Source organism: Ornithorhynchus anatinus, chromosome 2 (assembly GCF_004115215.2).
Source record: "Ornithorhynchus anatinus isolate Pmale09 chromosome 2, mOrnAna1.pri.v4, whole genome shotgun sequence".
NCBI classification, from domain to species: domain Eukaryota; kingdom Metazoa; phylum Chordata; class Mammalia; order Monotremata; family Ornithorhynchidae; genus Ornithorhynchus; species Ornithorhynchus anatinus.
In genome coordinates, this window is record NC_041729.1 from 35,198,152 (window position 1) to 35,215,846 (window position 17,695).

The 17,695-nt window shown below is 48.4% G+C and overlaps 1 protein-coding gene across 7 annotated transcripts in view; it reads right to left on the reverse strand.

Moving 5' to 3' along the window:
- LOC100080128 (myosin phosphatase Rho interacting protein) overlaps window positions 1–17,695 on the reverse strand; it is a 204,540-nt gene that overhangs the window by 13,304 nt on the left and 173,541 nt on the right. For all 7 annotated transcript variants that reach the window (XM_029053589.2, XM_029053580.1, XM_029053578.1 and 4 more), the window contains 6 exons: window positions 11,982–12,129; window positions 10,500–10,617; window positions 5,448–5,607; window positions 3,686–3,805; window positions 3,063–3,149; window positions 1,942–2,104 (listed from right to left, as the gene is read on the reverse strand). In XM_029053589.2, coding sequence (XP_028909422.1) covers window positions 1,942–2,104; window positions 3,063–3,149; window positions 3,686–3,805; window positions 5,448–5,607; window positions 10,500–10,617; window positions 11,982–12,129 — 796 coding nt within the window. The remainder of the gene's footprint in view (window positions 1–1,941; window positions 2,105–3,062; window positions 3,150–3,685; window positions 3,806–5,447; window positions 5,608–10,499; window positions 10,618–11,981; window positions 12,130–17,695) is intronic.

Sequence of the window (17,695 nt, forward strand, 5' to 3'; positions counted from 1 at the left end):
CTGAATTCCCATTTTGCAGATAAGGAAACTGAGGTACAGAGAAGTTAAGTGACTTGTCCAAGGTCACACAGCAAACAATTGGCAGAGCCAGGATTAGAAACCCGATCCTTGGATTCCTAGGCTCATGCTCTTTCCACAAGGTCACAGTGCTTCTCAAAGGTTCTACAGGTTATACTTCCAATCCAGGAGATTCTAGGAATCCCCTAGAACTCATCTGATGTCAAAAATGTGTACCAGTTACCCCCTGAAACCTCCCACTCCCGTATCAATTAAGCCAAAAAACCCCAACCCTGAAAAAACCCTCAGAGTGCCTGCATTACTTAAGTACAGCTATTACCCACTTAGCGCTCATATGTTATGTGAAACAGTGCTAAATGAAGTATAGTTTCCCCATAGGAAATGATGAAAGGTTCATTAATGCATTCCCAAGATCCAAAAAACTGACCAAAACTTTTCAAAAGGTTACTCAATCAAAAAGCAGAGTAAATAATGAAATACTCTAAATTTGACCCTTTATTTAGGAACACATACATATTTAATTTTCAGTGTTATCTTTCACCTCCATTTCAGGAAAAAGGCACCTGGTCCTAGCAGATTAGAGAGCCAACACTATGTTCAATTGAAATGGGTTTTAATTACACTAATCAAGTGAGTCAAAATACTTCAAAGAGAGAAAGGAGGTGCTTATGCCAAGGTAAACTTATCTGCTGTGTGAATTTGGGAAGTCACTGCACTTCTCTGTGCCTCAGTTATCTCATCTGAAGCAGCGTTGCTTAGTGGAAAGAGCACAGGCTTGGGAGTCAGAGGACAGGGGTTCTAATCCCGGCTCCGCTATTTGTATGTATACCTTGGGCAAGCCACTTCACTTCTCTGTAAGTGCTTAACAAAGACCATTAAAAAAAAAATGGAGATCCCTGTATCTACTGTACTTGAAACATCTTATTTATGTGCATAATTGCCCCACTTTTAGGCATAATTTAGTATCATTAAAACAGGTCTCTGGGGTTATTATATGCATCAGATACAAAGAATTAAGAAAGTAAGAAGGCACTCGAACCGTCTCTTCTTTTGAAATCTCCCAGGTACTGCAGTCCACAGTCACTCAGTGAATTAACTCAGTTCCTGCTCCTCTGGTCCTCTCTAGTTTTAATACAGAACTCCCTGTATTTGCTTTCTTGCTTCTGCTCTCCACCCTTCCTGTGCCCGGTTATCACTGCCTCCAATCCAGGAGAACAAACAAATCATCTTTTTGACTTCCCTGCTCCAAAAACAAATACATGCTCTTATCTACTGATGAGCTGGAGACCTCAAAACGCGACATCATCAGTTGTAAGGTTATACCTTATTCTCTTAAGAGCCTGACTGAAGGTCTTTACTACCAACCAGTAAACCTAGCTTTAGAGAATCCAGGCTCCTGAGATGGTAAGCTCCTGTGGGCAGGGAACTCCTTTACCAACTTCTACTGTACTCTTCCAAGTGCTCTGCACACAGTATGTGCTCCATAAACATTACTGATTGACTGGGACTCATGCCCAACTTGTGACCACGTGGCTCTACCTTTAAAGTCCCTGGCCTAGACTGCATGAAACCAACAGCCGGTGTCGATAGGCAAACTTGAATCTGCTCAAGCATCAATTTAGTTTCATAGTAGAAGCTCAAAACGCTACGGGCTTAAAAGGCAAGCCCAAGTTTACACAATGAGACTGTGGTCAACCCGATGTCCTGCTTTTGTTCTGGGCATTAAATAGCCTTCCATACTATTTGTCCACTTTGTTTAACGTGTATATGCAGATCTGAACTGAGCAATAAGGGAACCCGCGCCAGTATCCCAAAGAGCCAATAAAACCCCATGACCAAGTTCTATCAAAAATCGCACAGCTCGGAGCACGTCGACACCCGAAGCCTGAAGGAACGACGTTATTTCTGAAGAACCGAACTGACCGTATCCTGACACCGTGGTATTCTCGGGAGATTTTTCACCCAGTGCTTCTGTGGCCGCCTTTAGCTGCTCTTTCAACCTGCTGATGTCACAGTCTGCTTTTGCCTTCACAATGCTCAGCTCTGTGTAGATGTCTTTGTACTTATCACTGGCATACTTCTTATCCTGGGGACCAGAAAAGGAGGGAGGTACCATCACTGACCAAGCTAAGATTACGCCATCTAATTAACCACACGATATTCTCCCCGGAAAATGAGACGCACCAAGCTTTTAGAAGATGAGCGTACAGGGCACTGGAATCTGCTATATATTATTACTGATTCTAACTCCTCATTGGCTCACAGGGACTGAAAAATTTAAGTTGAGAACTGAACATCCCTCCACCCATCCTTCCAATACCCTCGCTAGGGGTGGGACTTGCTCGGAAGTGCCGGGTTAGGTGGGCAAAGCCTGGCCCGGTCTGGTTCCAGACACCCTTTTTTGACCAGAATGATTAGAGAATAGCTTGGGGTTCTCCTCTTCTTGAAATGGGCTTGTTTTGAAGAATCAGTAGAAGAACCCGGTCCTTCACTTGAGCCAATTCCAAAAGGCCCACCGCATTTTCTCTTAGAACGGAAAGGATGCCCGGTCCGGCCAAACCAGAACCTGTATCCCTAAATCTCCAAGGCGGATGCGACTTAGACTTCTAACCGAAAATGATGACAAAAGTTTAGTTTAGCTCTGCCCAGCAGGGCCAGATGCGCTCCTCAGTATGTGCATCCACAATGACAGGACACCAGCTGGAGCTGCCAGAGGGGAGGGTCACCGAAACCCAGTCCACTCAGCAACTCGCAACCCAACCTGGAGCAAGCTCCCCCGCCCTCACTCTCTAGAAGGTAAGCTCATTGTGATCAGGGAATATGTCTGTTTATTGTCATAGTGCACTCTCCCATGCGCTTAGCACTGTGCTCTGCACACAGTAAGCACTCAATGAATACGACTGACTGACGGACCGACCCTGGACCACAGCTTCTGGCCAAGCCCTTGGGGGGCGACTGCTTCGCCTGGGCCCTCCCCTACCCGCACCAGTCCCAACCCCCAACCCGGCGGGTCCCCATCTCCCGGCCAGGTGACCCAGCTTTACCCTCAGTGCTGTCTGCAGCTCATCCTTCAGAGAGCTGATTTCTTGCTTCAGGTACTGGATTTCCGACTCCTTGACCCGCAATAGGACCTGCGATCGAGCAACAACAGGAGGGGCCGCTCAGAAACGAAGGATCAGCGAAGCTTAAGGGGGGACCAAGATGAAGCCTCACATCCATCTGACAAAGGGGGGCACGCCAAGACCGCGTTGGGCAGAGAGCGCTGCTCTAAGCGCTTAGTCCAGTGCTTGGTCCACAGCAAGCATTCAATATATTACCACTGATTGATTCTGACCAGTGGCAGTTCGCCACAACTGGGGCCGCCGAACCACCATTTTTGAACAGCTTCTAAATCATCGGCTGCTCCCTTTCAGAGCCACTCACTTGCTTCCGCTTTAAAGAGGGAATAGGGGAGAAAATATTTTGCATCCGTTGTGATGCGGCTAGCGAGGCTGGTTCTGTGATTAAGCCCGACACGGGTCTCTCGGCTGGAGGACTAGTGGAGATTTCAGGTCCGGGCAAGGACCGAGAGAACCCAAAATCTCAGCCGATTTCACTCTCAGGGGTCAGGATTTGGTAGCCGGTGGCCCAGGCTGGGGAGGAGGAGGAACCGGGTAGGGACAGTTACCTCTAACTCGTAGGCGTCCTTGCCCTGCGTGAGAGGTGACCCAGCAGCCTCTCCTCCGCCCTCCCCCATCAGTAGCGTTCGTAACCGTGTGATCTCCGCAGCCAGGCGGTTATTTAACTCCTGGAAAAGAGGGAGACGCATCAGTAGGCTCAGTAGATAGTGAGTTCGTCATCCGTGTCTGTCACCCAAACCGACACCAGTAACCCTTAGGAAACCCGGGGGAATGGATCGTCATCTAACACCTCAAGGGAGGACTACAAAGGCAAAGAAAATGACAGTGAAAATAAAGAGACCGTTGATATTCAGTGTGCACTGAAATGGCCAAGAGAATAGACTTTCCAAGTCCCCTGTCAGAAAGATTAGGAGTTGGATGGGAAGTAATGAAGACAGCTTGTTAAAAGAACAAACGACTCATACACCTCTCCAGAAACAGAGGGGCCTAGGCTGGGCTGCCGGACATTTGCCGCGCCAGGACTCGGTAAGGTGCTGAGACGAGCCGACAGGGTGGGTGCTCCCTGGCTGGCAGAAGTCGGGTCGGATACCGGGCCCGGGGACTGCAGGCCAGCTTGAAGCCGTGGGGGTTGTGACCAGCTCTGGCTCCTGACCAACGGAGAGAGTCAACTGAGATGGGGCTGAAACTGGGTGAGGACGCGGTGGAAACTGCAGCGGGCTAGGCCTCAGCAATACAGGCAGAGATTCAAAACGAGACTCAGCAGTGTGGTCTAGGGGTTAGAGCATGGGCCTGGGAGTTAGAAGGACCGGGGTTCTAATCCTGGCTCTGCCACTTGGCTGCTGTGGGAATTTGGGCGAGTCACTTCAGTTACCTTATCTATAAAATGGGGATTAAGATTATGATCCCCATGTGGGACAGGGACTGTGTCCAACCTGATTTGCTTGTAATAATGATGATGGTATTTGTTAAGCTTTTACTATGTGCAAAGCACTGTTCTAAGCGCTGGGGGAGATTCAGATTGTCCCAGGTGGGGCTCACAGTTTTAGAGAAGCAGCGGGGCTCAGTGGAAAGAGCCCGGGCTTGGGAGTCAGAGGTCATGGGTTCGAATCCCGGATCTGCCACTTGTCAGCTGTGTGACCGTGGGCAAGTCACTTAACTTCTCTGTGCCTCAGTTACCTCATCTGTAAAATGGGGATTAAGACTGTGAGCCTCATGTGAGACAACCTGATTACCCTGTTTCTATCCCAACGCTTAGAACAGTGCTCTGCACATAGTAAGCGCTTAGCAAATACCAACATTATTGTTATTATTGTTATTATTAATCCCCATTTTCCAGATGAGGTAACTGAGGCACAGAGAAGTTAAGTGACTTGCCCAAAGTCACACAGCTGACAATCGGCGGAGCTAGGATTAGAACCCACGACCTCTGACTCCCAAGCCCGTGCTGTTTCCACTAAGCCATGCTGCTTGAATCCACCCCAGTGCTTAGTACAGTGCCTGGAAATAGTAAGCGCGTAACAAATACCACAATTATTAGTAGTAGTAGTAGCAGTAATTCAGGCCTTCCACTCTGGAGGAGCCCTAGGTTCATCTCAGGGCAGGTGGGGGAGGCACAGATACCTCCCACCGACCTTGTTCTGGACATTTTCGGGGAAGCAACAGTGAGCTCTCTGTAGGCAGGGATCACACCTATCAACTCTACAGTACCGTACTCTCCCAAGCAGTGCTCCGAACACAGTAGCCCTCCATAAGTACGACCGACTGATGGACCGACGGGAAGCCCCGGAGCCCCGGCAGCTGGTCTCCCACCTGATTGTGCGCGTTGAGCTCCTGGTTCTCTCGCTGGCACTGGCGAAGGGCCTGCCTCTCTGCCTCCAGGGCTTGAGCCAAGTGAGCGTTCTCCAAGCACTTCTGAGAGTACTGTTCCGACAGCACCTCCAGTTCCCGCTGGACGGACTGCAACTCTTCCCTGCGTGGAAACAAAACCCGACCCCGGTGTCCATGGGCACCCATTTCTTCTTTCTGGGACGGTAAAATACTGGTTTCCCGGTGGTCAGAAATCCCTCACCGCCGAAACGCTGATACACCTAATAATAATGGTCATAATAATAATGATGATGATGGTATTTGTTAAGGGCTTACTATTTGCCAGGCACTGCATTCAGCGCGGGGGTGGATACAAGCAAATCGAGGTGGACCCATTCCCTGTTCCACGTGGGGCTCACAGTCTCAATTTACAGATGAGGTCACTGAGGCACAGAGGAAGTGAAGCGACTTGCCAAAGGTCACACAGCAGATAAGAGGGGAGCCGGGATTAGAACCCATGACCTTCTGACTCCCAGGCTCAGGCTCTATCCACCACGCCTTCTATTAATGATATACACAGAATGCATTAATGTATTATCGGAGAATTTATAAAGCACTTATTATGTGCCCAGCACTGGGGGGAATACAAGACAATTAGATCAGACACACATCTGGGGGAGACAGCGTGGCCTACTGGATATAGTATGAGCCTGGGAGTCAGGGGGCCTGGGTTCTCATTCCAACCTCGTCACTTGCCATCTGCGTGACCTCGAGCAAGTCACTTAACTTCTCTGTGCCTCAGTTTCCTCGACTGCAAAATGGGGGTTCAATACCTGTTCTCCCTCCTACTCAGAACTGTGACCCACACGTGGGCTGGGGACTGCATTCAACCTGATTGATCTGTATCTACCCTGGCGCTTAGAACAGGGCCTGACACATAGTAAGCACTTAAATACTCTCTAAAAAAAAAATCTGTCTGGGGCTCTTTCTACGAGGGAAGGAGAGAGGTATCTTCTCCCCATTTCTCGGATGAGGAAGCTGAGGCACAGAAGAGGTTAAGTGAACTGCCCGACTAGCACCTGAGCCTCCCTATTTCCGGTCCTGTGCTCTTTCCCTTCGGCCTCAACTGCCCGAACAACAGTTACCCATCTTTGTACCTACGACTCTTAAAGATGTTCCATTGCTGGATCAGATGATAACAGGAAACCCCTCCTAATTTCTTATACCTGTTCTCTATCAGAGGATATCCACCCCATAAGGCAATCCTTTTGAGGCGGTTGGGATTGGAGTTTAATCTTAATTTTGAAGCTTTCTGCCTTTGAATTCGGCTCAACCACAGAACACGAGACTTTGATCTATTGACGACGCCTCTCGGTTCGAAACATTAGGCTGCTAGAGATCAATGCTGCCCGTGAGAGCGCCTTTAACAGGGTTACAAAGCTCTGGGCCCGTGACAGCTGCAATCTCAAATGAACCCACTTTTGTTTAGGCCAATGGTGGCATGTTCAAAATGCACTCACTGTCGATTTATTTGACTACATAATGAGCACCAGCCTGTGAGAATTTCCAATAAACGCAACTGATGAGCTGGCTTTTTGGCTTCAACCGTGCCTGTGGTACAGATCGGACACTGTACTTTCCTTTCTATTGAAAAGCAAACAAACCACCAACCTGGAAAAACCCCACAACCTCCCAGCAAAATGCACCTCTCCCAATCTCAAGATAAATAGGAAATATCCCCTTCTGGATTGCATTAGCAGGACTCAGCTCCCTGGAAGCGGGGAGGGCTGAGCCTGTTAAAGGATGATACTGACACCACGCAGTGCCCCCCAAAAGGGTGCTGGGGAGCTATCGGAGTCGGGTAGGGAAGGAGGCTCCTTTTCAGAGTCCCCCAACCATGAACAGCATAGGGCAGTGGATAGAGCGCGGGCCCGGGAGTCAGAAGGTCATGGGTTCTAATCCCAGCTCTGCCACTTGGCTGCTGTGTGACCTTAGGCAAGTCACTTCATTTCTCTGGGCCTCAGTGTCCTCATCTATAAAATGGGGATTGAGACCGTGAGCCCCATATGGGCCAGTGACTGCATCCAGCCTGATTACCCTGTTTCTACCCGAGTGCCTAAAACAGTGGCTGGAACATAGTAAGCTCTTAACAATTATTACTATCATCATTATTGCCTGTGTAAATCTCAACTGCTCGAGCGAGATCTGGAAGAATGTTTGGGACCACTTTAAGTGATCCCCGCTTGATGGGTTTCTTTGTAATCGAGTTTTACTGATGATGTATTTTAAAATGTATTCCTGAAAACGGGGTGATTACCGGAGAGAAACTGCCCTCCATTCTTCCAACCAGGACAAAGTAAGCGCTTAACAAATATCATTACAAACCAACAGGCAGGTCGGCACCCTACTCCACCCAATGGCATCTGCAGAGGGAAAAGCAACCCCCTTATATTCTGACGTTATATACGGCTGGCTTATATATGGTTCTAGAGGAGAATCATTGTACCCAGAGCACAGCCAGCCACCCTGCTGAAGATCAGGGTTCTCATCCCAACTCCACCACCCCCTCGCTGTGATCTTGTGCAAGTCACTTGACTTCCCTGTGCCTCAGTTTCCTCATCTGTAAAATGGGGATTAAGATTGTGAGCCCTCTACGGGACAGGAACTGTATCCAACCCGATTATCTTGTATCTACTCCAGCGCTTAGAACAGTGCCTGACACTTGGTAAGTGCTTAACAAATACCACTGTGAGGCCTATGTGGGATAAGAACTGTCACTGATCTGATGATCTTGTCTCTACCCCAGCGCTCAGTATGGTCATAGGCACATAGTAGTGCTTAACCAATATCATAGTTCTAATTATTGCCGCGGGCAGTGCTGAGGCGGGAGGAGAGTCGCGGAAGCCACACAACAGCTGTGGGGTAGGCCTGATCCTCACCCTCAAACCGTTACCACACGCTGAGCTTGGTGACCTCAGGCAGGCACTCAGCCTGTCACACCCCTCCCTTTCCCTGGCACCTGCTTAATGGCCTTCTCCAGACTTTAACACTGCTCAAACTAGCTTCAGTGACGGGTTGGGGGATGTGGGAGAATCCTCCTCATTATGGTTTCCATGCTCGACTGAAATTCACCTGAGTCTCAAGCCATGCTCGAGTCTCCACATCCTAAAAAAAGATCCTTGTCAAGATCTCAATGGACCCTTCACCTATTGCCCCGACCCCTCCTCCAGTTCCTGTCCAAATTTCTCTACTGGGTTGCTCCCACCCCCTCCACTTCCTCTCTTCCAACTCCCTCCTTGACGCTCGACAATCCGGTTTCCATCCTCTTCGCTCCCTCCATCGCACCAATGACCTCCTTCTTGCCCCCATCTAACCAACTCTCCCTTATTCCTCCTGAACCGCTCCCATCTCCTGGAAACACTCTCTGACTTTGGTTTTACCGGCACAGTCCTTTCCTGGTTCTCCCCAACCGTTCTCCCCTGGTTCTTCCCAACTGCTTAGTACAGTATTCTGCACCCAGCAGGTGTTCAATAAGTACTCCTGACTTTGGATTCGGAATCCATCAACTTGAGAAATGCTACATTTGGTTTGCCTCTAAGGCAGGAGGAGGATGCTGTAATTACTTGAATTTGGGTGTCTTCAGTCACAGAGCTTTGGTAACCACTGGTATAGAATAACGTGGAATGCAGTCATGGCCAATTACAGGGTCTATTGAACCATAATTCAATTTTCAAACTTCTTGGGCACTTAGAATACCAAGCTTATACCATATGGCTGGCTGTGTTTGGAGGGAAGGTGGGGGAGAAGAAGTCATACAAAAGGAATGCTTCTTTTGCCTTTCCAATTCCATATGCTAGAGCCTGGATTTTCAACCAGAAGTAAAAGGCAGGGGTGTGGCCACACCTCCCACTCATTCATTCAGTAGTATTTATTGAGCGCTTACTATGTGCAGAGAGAGGGAGCAGATCAAAGGGTAGGGTTAGCTTGCTTATGAACTTCGTGCTACAATTGATTAATCAATTTTCTAATAATAATTGTGGATTATTGCCCACTCTTGCCCACGGAAGCAGCCCAGGCACAAGGAGAGGGGTAGAACTCCCGGGTCCCTTGAGATAAACGGAGATCAGCCCGGGAGAGAATCGGGGAGTCCAGCCACCACCCAGGAACCCCCACCATTTCCTCTGTCTGCACCACTGGACACTGGGCTTTTCTGGGACGGCTCCTGGAGCGCCAGAGGCCCATCCCAGACTCCTACCGAAGACCCCTCTGGAGAAATCCAAAAGAGAGCCTTTCCCAGTGCTCTGTGGTAAACTCCGGATGGTCCACAGGCAATCCGACTGCCCTTCATGCTAACCTTCCTTTCTGCCTCCCAGGTCCGGGGCAGGCCCTCTCCTGCCCGCCCACACTAAGGATTCTTTTCTCCCAAGCACTTGCTAGAGTGTTCTGCAAACAGTAAGCGCTCAATAAATAGACTGAATGAATGAATGACCAGCTTCCGCCGAGCCCAGCTGGGGCTACTTTTGATGTCTCTCTGGGGAGGCCGCTTCCCCTGGGGAGGTGGCTCCTACTGGTTCTGCAGCGAAGGACGCAGCTTTCACTCTGGCACTAAAGGAAAGTCACCAATACTCTTGCCCTTTCACTGTCCTTGGATCTCTGTGCCCTTTGGCTGCCTTTCAGCCCCAGCCCGGGCTGTGCACAATTAAGTTTCAGAAGAGAAGGCAGGGGGGAAGGAGCAAGCACCCACAACCTGGATAGAGACTGAGGAGAAGAGAAAAGGCCAACAGAGCACCCGTCACCTCAAACACTTCCCCCAACCCCAGGCCTCGAGGAGGGGGCAGCCGGCGCTCCACCCGGCGGGAAGAAAGCCGACAACTCCAGAGACAGGAGAAGACATGATGGACCTCTGAGAAGAGCTGCGGGGTGCAGCTACTCATCTGAAGTTGAGTCAAAACTGACCAAGGAGCATCATCCATTCCACCAGACAATAGCGGTAAAAGTCTGCAACCCCAAAACCGAGTATCGCGCATATACCCACCCCCTTGATAGCCAACTTACAGGTACTGTCTCCTAAGTGCCTCTATATCTGAATTCACACTGCTGATCTGCGAACGTTGGGTTTTCTCCAGCTCCCGCTCCATCTCTTCGCGGTGGGCATTCTTCATGGCTTCGATAGCTGAAGAGGTTGGAGAGAAGTGAGATATTTCTCATTTGTTCAAATTGTTTGCTGGTAACTGCACAAATCACCTATCTGGACAATCCACCCATCCAATGGTACTTACTGAGTGACTGAATGCCAAGCACTATTCTGAATGCACGAGAGGGGCAATCAAAGCAGGGGACCCATTTGCTGCAATTAAGGAATTTACACTTTGATGGGGACAGGCAGACTAAAATGATACACAAACAAGAGGAGTAGGAGAATCAATCAATCAGTGGTATTTACTGAGTGCTTACTCTGTACTACGTGTTTGGGAGAATACAATACCACAGAGTCACTTAACTTCTCAGTTACCTCATTTGTAAAATGGGGATTAAGATTGAGAGCCCCATGTGGGACGCGGACTGTGTCCAACCTGATGAGCTTCTATCTACCCCAGTGCCTGGCACACAGCAAGTGGCTTAACTACCATAAAAATACAGCTGGTAGACACATTCCCTGCCTACAAGGAGCTTACAGTCTACTGTGAAGCATAAATATGTCAAGATGAAGTAGTAATAATAATGATTACAATAACTGCAGAACTCGTTAAGTGCTTACTACGTGCCAAGCATTGTACAAAGCAGTGGGGTAGGTACAAGATAATCAGGTCCCTTGTGGGCTAAGTAGGAAGGAAGAAAAGGTATTGAATCCCCATTTAGCGGATGAAGGAACTGAGGCACAGAGAAGTTAAGTGACTTGTCCAAAGTCACACCACAGGCAAGTGGTAAAACTGGGATTAGAACCCAGGTCCCCCGACTTCCAGACCCATGCTCTTTCCATGAGGCCATACCGCTTGTGTGGGTACGTGCGCAAACGCTGAAGACAGGAATAAGATCCCCAAGTGCTCAGGCTGGTTCCTAGGTTGACATGACTTGGACGCTATGAATAATTTGGGGAAGGCTTCCTGGAGGAGGGCTGACTGACGGACCAGGTGTGACAGCTGCCTCGGTCCACACTTTGAACTCTGCACATTATTCATTTGGGAACTCTATTCAGGAACTTTAAAAGATCCATAAAAGGAGCTAAAATATTTGTGGTAGCCTAGTGAAAATGAATAGGAGCAGGGGTCAGAAGACCCATGCTCTAATCCTGGCTCTGCCACTTACCCTGCCACGCGACCAAGTCACCAAATTTCTCCTCATCTGTAAAATGGGGATTAAAATACCCACTCTCAGACTGACAGCCTGCTGTGAGAAAGAGAAAGGATCCACTCTGATTACCTTGGATTTACTCCCAGTGTTCAGAATAGTGCTTGGCACCTAGTAAGCGTTCAGTAAATACCACCATGACCCAAGGTAAGCCGATCCCTGCAGTTTGTCTGCCAAGGCCTTTTCTACCTGAGATGGTAGCTGCTGTCTCTTCTGCCAGAAGGCGATCTTTCTCCTCTCTCAACTTCTCCAGTTCCCGCTGGTGCTGCCTCTGCAGATCTTCAATCTTCTTCTGGTGAGTCTCTTCCATGGCGGCAAACCCTCGTTCACATGTTGCCTGGAAAACGCAAAAGGGGACTAAGCTTCTGCTTTCTCCCTTCGGGCCTGAGCCGAGACCTAATCTAAAAAGCAAGCAGCAGTCCTCAGGCAACACTCTTGCAGCCAAGACAAAGCGCTCAAAGAATCCCCGTCGTTAGAACCCCGTTAGCAGCAGGGCTATGTTTGAAGGACACATGCACAAAATGTCGGAAGGGGAAAGTGTAGGCGCAGAGCCGGTCAGGGAGAGGGAATGCTCTCAAAACACAGAACTGAGGGGAATTTCTATGCTGTTTTAAAAAAAAGTCATATGGAAAAAAAAAATCAAGGTTGTGTTTTTATATAACAATTACTCTACCCTCCATCAAGAGGAGGACCAGGTACTTTCCTAAGGAAAGAAGCTGTTAACGTTCTGGAAGGAAGACAGGGCAGAGGGATTCCAGTCAGAGGGTTTAATTTCTATAGAACCAGCATTAAGACACTTGTTCGGTGGGTCAAAAACAAGCATTTTTCCTTGCAGAGAGGAAGAGGCACTATTACCACGTTAATCAAAGCACTTATCTTATTCCATCTTGATTACTGTATCAGCCTCCATGCTGACTTCCCTGCCTCCTCTTCACTCCAATCCACATTTCAATCTGCTGCCAAGATGGTTTTCCTATAAAAGTGCTCTGTCCACATTTCCCAACTCCTCAAGAACCTCTAATGGTTGCCTATCCAACACGACAACAAAGAGAAACCCCTTGCCACCGGCTGAAAAGCACTCAAATCGCCTTGCCCCCTCCTACTTCAACTTGCTGCTCTCCTATTACAACCCAGCCCGCACACTAGGCTCCTCTAATGCCAAAATACTCACTCTACCTCCATCTCGCCCATCTCGCCACCAACCTCTCGCCCACATCCCGCTGGTGGCTTGGAATGCCCTCCCCCTTCATATCTGCCAGATGATCACTCTGCCACTTTCAAAGCCTTACTAAAAGCACATCTCCTCCAAGAGGCTTTCCCTGACTAGGCCCTCATTCCCTCTTTTCCCACTCCCTTCGGTGTCACCCGTGTACATGGATTTAGACCCTTCATTCACCTCTCCCTCAGCCCCACAGCATTTATGTACATATCCACACTTAATTTATATTAATGTCTGACTCCCCATCTAGACCATAAGCTCTTTGTGGGAAGGGAACAACATCTTCCAACTCTGTTATACTGTACTTCCAAGCTTAGTTCAGCATTCTGCATGCAGTAAGCATTCAATAAATACCACTGAATGACAGCTAGTGGTTTAGGGTTACAGCTGAAACCTTCTCCTCAACAGGGCTCTCGCTGTCATGGGAGAACCAACTGCAGTGCCAGGTCCGATATCATTCACTGGCAGATAACATCACCCGGAAGATGAATTTAATGCCAACAGGTGAGGATAGGCTGACATGTTTCTCTGAAAGGTTATTTCACTTTGTTTAAAGGACAAGAGAAAAACAGAACCTCGTTTTCCAACCCAGGATTGAGCACCCTGACCTGGCCTCTAAGGCCCCGCAAAAAGAGAGATGAGCCGACTTGTGTGACGTCACAGGGTAAACCTGTCGTGTCACGTTCCAATCCCGCGTCACTGAACCAGATGTTCACTGGGGACGGACACGTGTCCCCAGCAAACCAAGCACCAGGATCTCGGGCAAGTGGGGGAAGTTGTCCAACTCCTCCAGCCCAGAAAGGAGACATGTTGGGACAATGTTGAAGCTGGTTTTGAGAAATATGGCTTGTTCAGAGCAAGAATGTTTTTTTCCCCTCAACTTCCTCCAGCGCACCTCTTTTCGCTGCTCTTTTCCCAGAACCCTTCACGGAAAAGAGAGGTAGTGTGGCCTAGTGGAAAGTGTGTGCGTCAGAAGATCTGGGTTCTAATCCTGGTTCTGCCACTTGCCTGCTGTGTGACCTTAAGCGAGTCACTGCTCTGCACCTCAGTTTCCTCATCTGTAAAATGGGGGTAAAATACCTGTTTCTCCTCTTAGACTGTGAGCCCCATGGGGGCACCAACTGTGTCTGATCTGCCTATATTGTACCAATCCGAATACCTAGCACGGTACTTTGCAAAAGCTCCTTGTGGGCAGGGAACACGTACTGTACTCTCCCAAGCGCTTAATACAGTGTTCTACACACAGTAAGTGCTTAATAATTGATTGCTCTGCATGCACTAAGCTATCAATGAATACCACTGATTAACAAATTCCACAATTATTACAAGGAAAAAAGGGCTTTTAAAAATGTCCATTTGGTGGAGAGGAAATTGAAATTCCTCACTGTTTATTTCCAGATCCCCACTAAGTACAGACACTGATGCAATGAGTTCAGAATAAAGCAAACCAAACCAAATCTCGGACTGGTGTCTACTGTAGTTCCACCCAAGACACCCAAATCCGAGTCGGCTCCGGGCCTCTCCGAAGGCAAATGTGTGATTCGAGAGGTACAAGATGCAGATTAGTAGCCCTATTCTGCTTTCTGTCATGTGATGTCTCTCACATTCCTCCACTGGTTATTATTCCCCTACCCGTGCATCTCCCTGGGGAAGCTGCCATCTCATTTCTGCCTTAAGCAACGAGTAGGCTCCAAGAAACTAGGCAGGGCCAAGTGGACAGAGCACGGGCCTGGGAGTCAGAGGCACCTGGGTTCTAATCCCAGCTCCGCCACTTGTATGCTGGGCGACCCTGGGCAAGTAACTTAACTTTTCTGTGTCTCAGTTATCTCATCTGTAAAGATGGGGGTTAAGACTGTGAGCCATGGGACATGGACTGGGTCCAACTTCTAGCTTCTATCTACCTCAGCCCTTAGGACAGTGCCTGGCACAAAGTAAATGCTTAACAAATGCCATTAGAAAAACAAACAAAAAACAACCAGGTCCAAAGGCAGCTGTAATGTGGCCATCTGGGGCCGGGGACAACTTGAGGGAGATGCCGCCAGGAAAAATCCTCCCTGCTTTGGCTAGTGGGTTGGGGGGAAGGCTACTGACAGCTTTCTGGAGTTTCATAAAACCCTACCAAAATGATATGGTGGGTAAGGCCGGTGGGATCCGCTCATGCCAAACACACAACACTTGCTCCCTACGGCGTCCCCGCTCACGGGGCGAACCCAACACGGGTGAGGAGAAACTGACATCTCAGCCCCTAGATCCCCCAGAATATTTCTGCTGAATCCAGAAAGCCCGGGGAAGTGATTCTGTGAACTCCGAGTATTGGCTTTGGTTGCTTTTCCTGTCCTGAACTACGTTTACTTTTCTAGCTTCTTACTGATTGATGAGGTGATGTTCCTGAGCTTTAAGTCTTAACTGGACTAGAGTTGGCTTTTGGATGAACTGAGGTGACCTCATTGTGGATGTGATGTTTTTTAATGTAGACTGCAAGTGATTCGTTTGTAGGGGAAATGCTTTCAAAGTGGATTACTTAAATAAACCCTATTTCCATGCTGACAGGTTCTGGGGATGCTAACAAATGAAGACACTTTATTTAGGTCCCCGCTAAGGCTTATAGGCACATAAGACCTTAAAGCCAACATTTCCAACCAGCTTCTAGGACATTCTCATTGACATTTACTCTCTCCATAAATAAATACATAATACTTATGAGGCAGCGCTTACTACATGTCAAGTACCGTTTTAAGTGGTGAAGTAGATACAGATTAATCAGGGTGGATGCAGTCCCTGTCCCACAAAGGGCTCACAGTCAAGTAGACGTAGTGAGTCCCAATTTTGCAAATGATGGAACCGAGGCACAGAGAAGTTAAATGACTTGCCCAAGGTCACACAGCAGATATGTGGCGGAGCCAGGGTTAGAACATAGGTCCCCTGATATTCAGACAAACGGTTTGCAGAGGCTCCCGATTCTGGTTACTGTCATTATCGTCATTAATATTAATAACAACACTAGTAACATTTGTTAAGTGTTTACTATATGTCAAGCACTGTTCTAAGTGCTGGGGTGGACACAAATTAATCAGGTCAGACACAATGGCTCTCCCACAAAGGGCACGCATTCTAAGTAGGCGGGAGAACAGGTATTAAATTCCCATTTTACAGCTGCGGAAACAGGCACAGAGACGTGAAGTGACTTGCCCAAGGTCGCTCAACAGGTGTCAGAACCAGAAGGAGAACCCAGGCCCACGCTCTTTTCCACAGGTCAGGCGGCTTCTCTGCTTAATCTCTGCGTAAATCTAAATGGAGACCATTTTCTCAAGTTGACCAGACATCTGTGCGCTCTAATACCACACCTGCTCTTCCTCAGCTCAAGTGAGTCAAATGGGGTTTTTCAACATATCTTTTCCAAAAACTAGACAGCCCTTCACTTCAGGCTTCCCTAACAGAGTGATCCCCAAAACGGGATCATGGCAGCATTATTTAACAGTAAAAGCAACAGGGATCCGGCAGCCCCTAAGAAGTACTGGATTCTTTCAGCTCTTCCAGAGTTACAACCCAGGGATTTGCTGGGGGAAAAATGTTATTCGTGTTCCTGAGGTACGTGGCGAGTTCCACTTGAGCCAAGAGGAGACCCAAGAGGAGTGAGCACCCTTGTCTGGGTCTTTTGCAGAAAAAATTGTTGGGGAATTGAGTGTATTTGACCTTGAAGGGGAAGAGGGGAGGAGGAAAGGAGGAGAGGCAAGACAAAGGAAATCCACAAAGAGTGGATTGTTCATCTAGTCCTGAGGAAAACGCAAGGTGTTAGGGAGGTAGCTTTAAGGAATGGTTAAGTTGCAGCGGCTACCGGAAAAAAGGGAGTATGCTTTATAAAACTCAGGCATACAAAAAAAAAATGCCTATCATCATCTGAAATAAGTAAGCTCTTCAGGTGGGAGGTTCAGGCTAGAACGTACTAAGATGGAAGACTGACAACCATGCATTGCCCATCTTGATCGATCAATGGTATCTGAGCGCTTCCAGTGTGCAGAACACTGTACTAAGCGCTTGTAAGAGTACAACGAAACAGAATCGGTTAGCCACGTTCCCTGCCCATAATAAGCTATTCAGCCTTATCACCGTTACTACTACTGGGGAAGGCACAATCTGACTTTCAGAATCGGCAGCCACAAAAGCACAATAGGCCATCTTTCAGTTGGCCCTTCACGTGCTGGGAAGTGTCATCTGTACGTCAGGATGCGTTCCACCGTATAGTTTGGATGACGTGGTTTTGATCTGAAAAACATCTCAAACCTGGTCCCGGAATGGGGTCGGGAGACCCCACTGGGTCGTAGGGATCTTGGAATTAGGGTGGCACTGGTGGGGGGTGGGGCCCATCGTGGCATGGGAGAGATGGGAGGAGAGAAGGGAAGAGACAGACCAGTGAAATGCAGATTGCTTTCTCTGGGGAAAAAAAAATCACAGAGAGGGCACCTCAAGCAGAGAGAACACTTTATGCAATGTTCATGTTTGATGAAGCTTTGAGAATCGATGGCATCATGACTTTCCGCCACCTAATTTTTCCTCTCGGGTCTATCTTACCCTCTCCATGACAAACTCAGTAAATTTTACCTCCTGGAGTCTTTCCGGAGAGAGGACAGGTTAAGGAGACAGGTCCACTGGATGTAACGAGAACCCCTAAGCAATGCATCGAGAC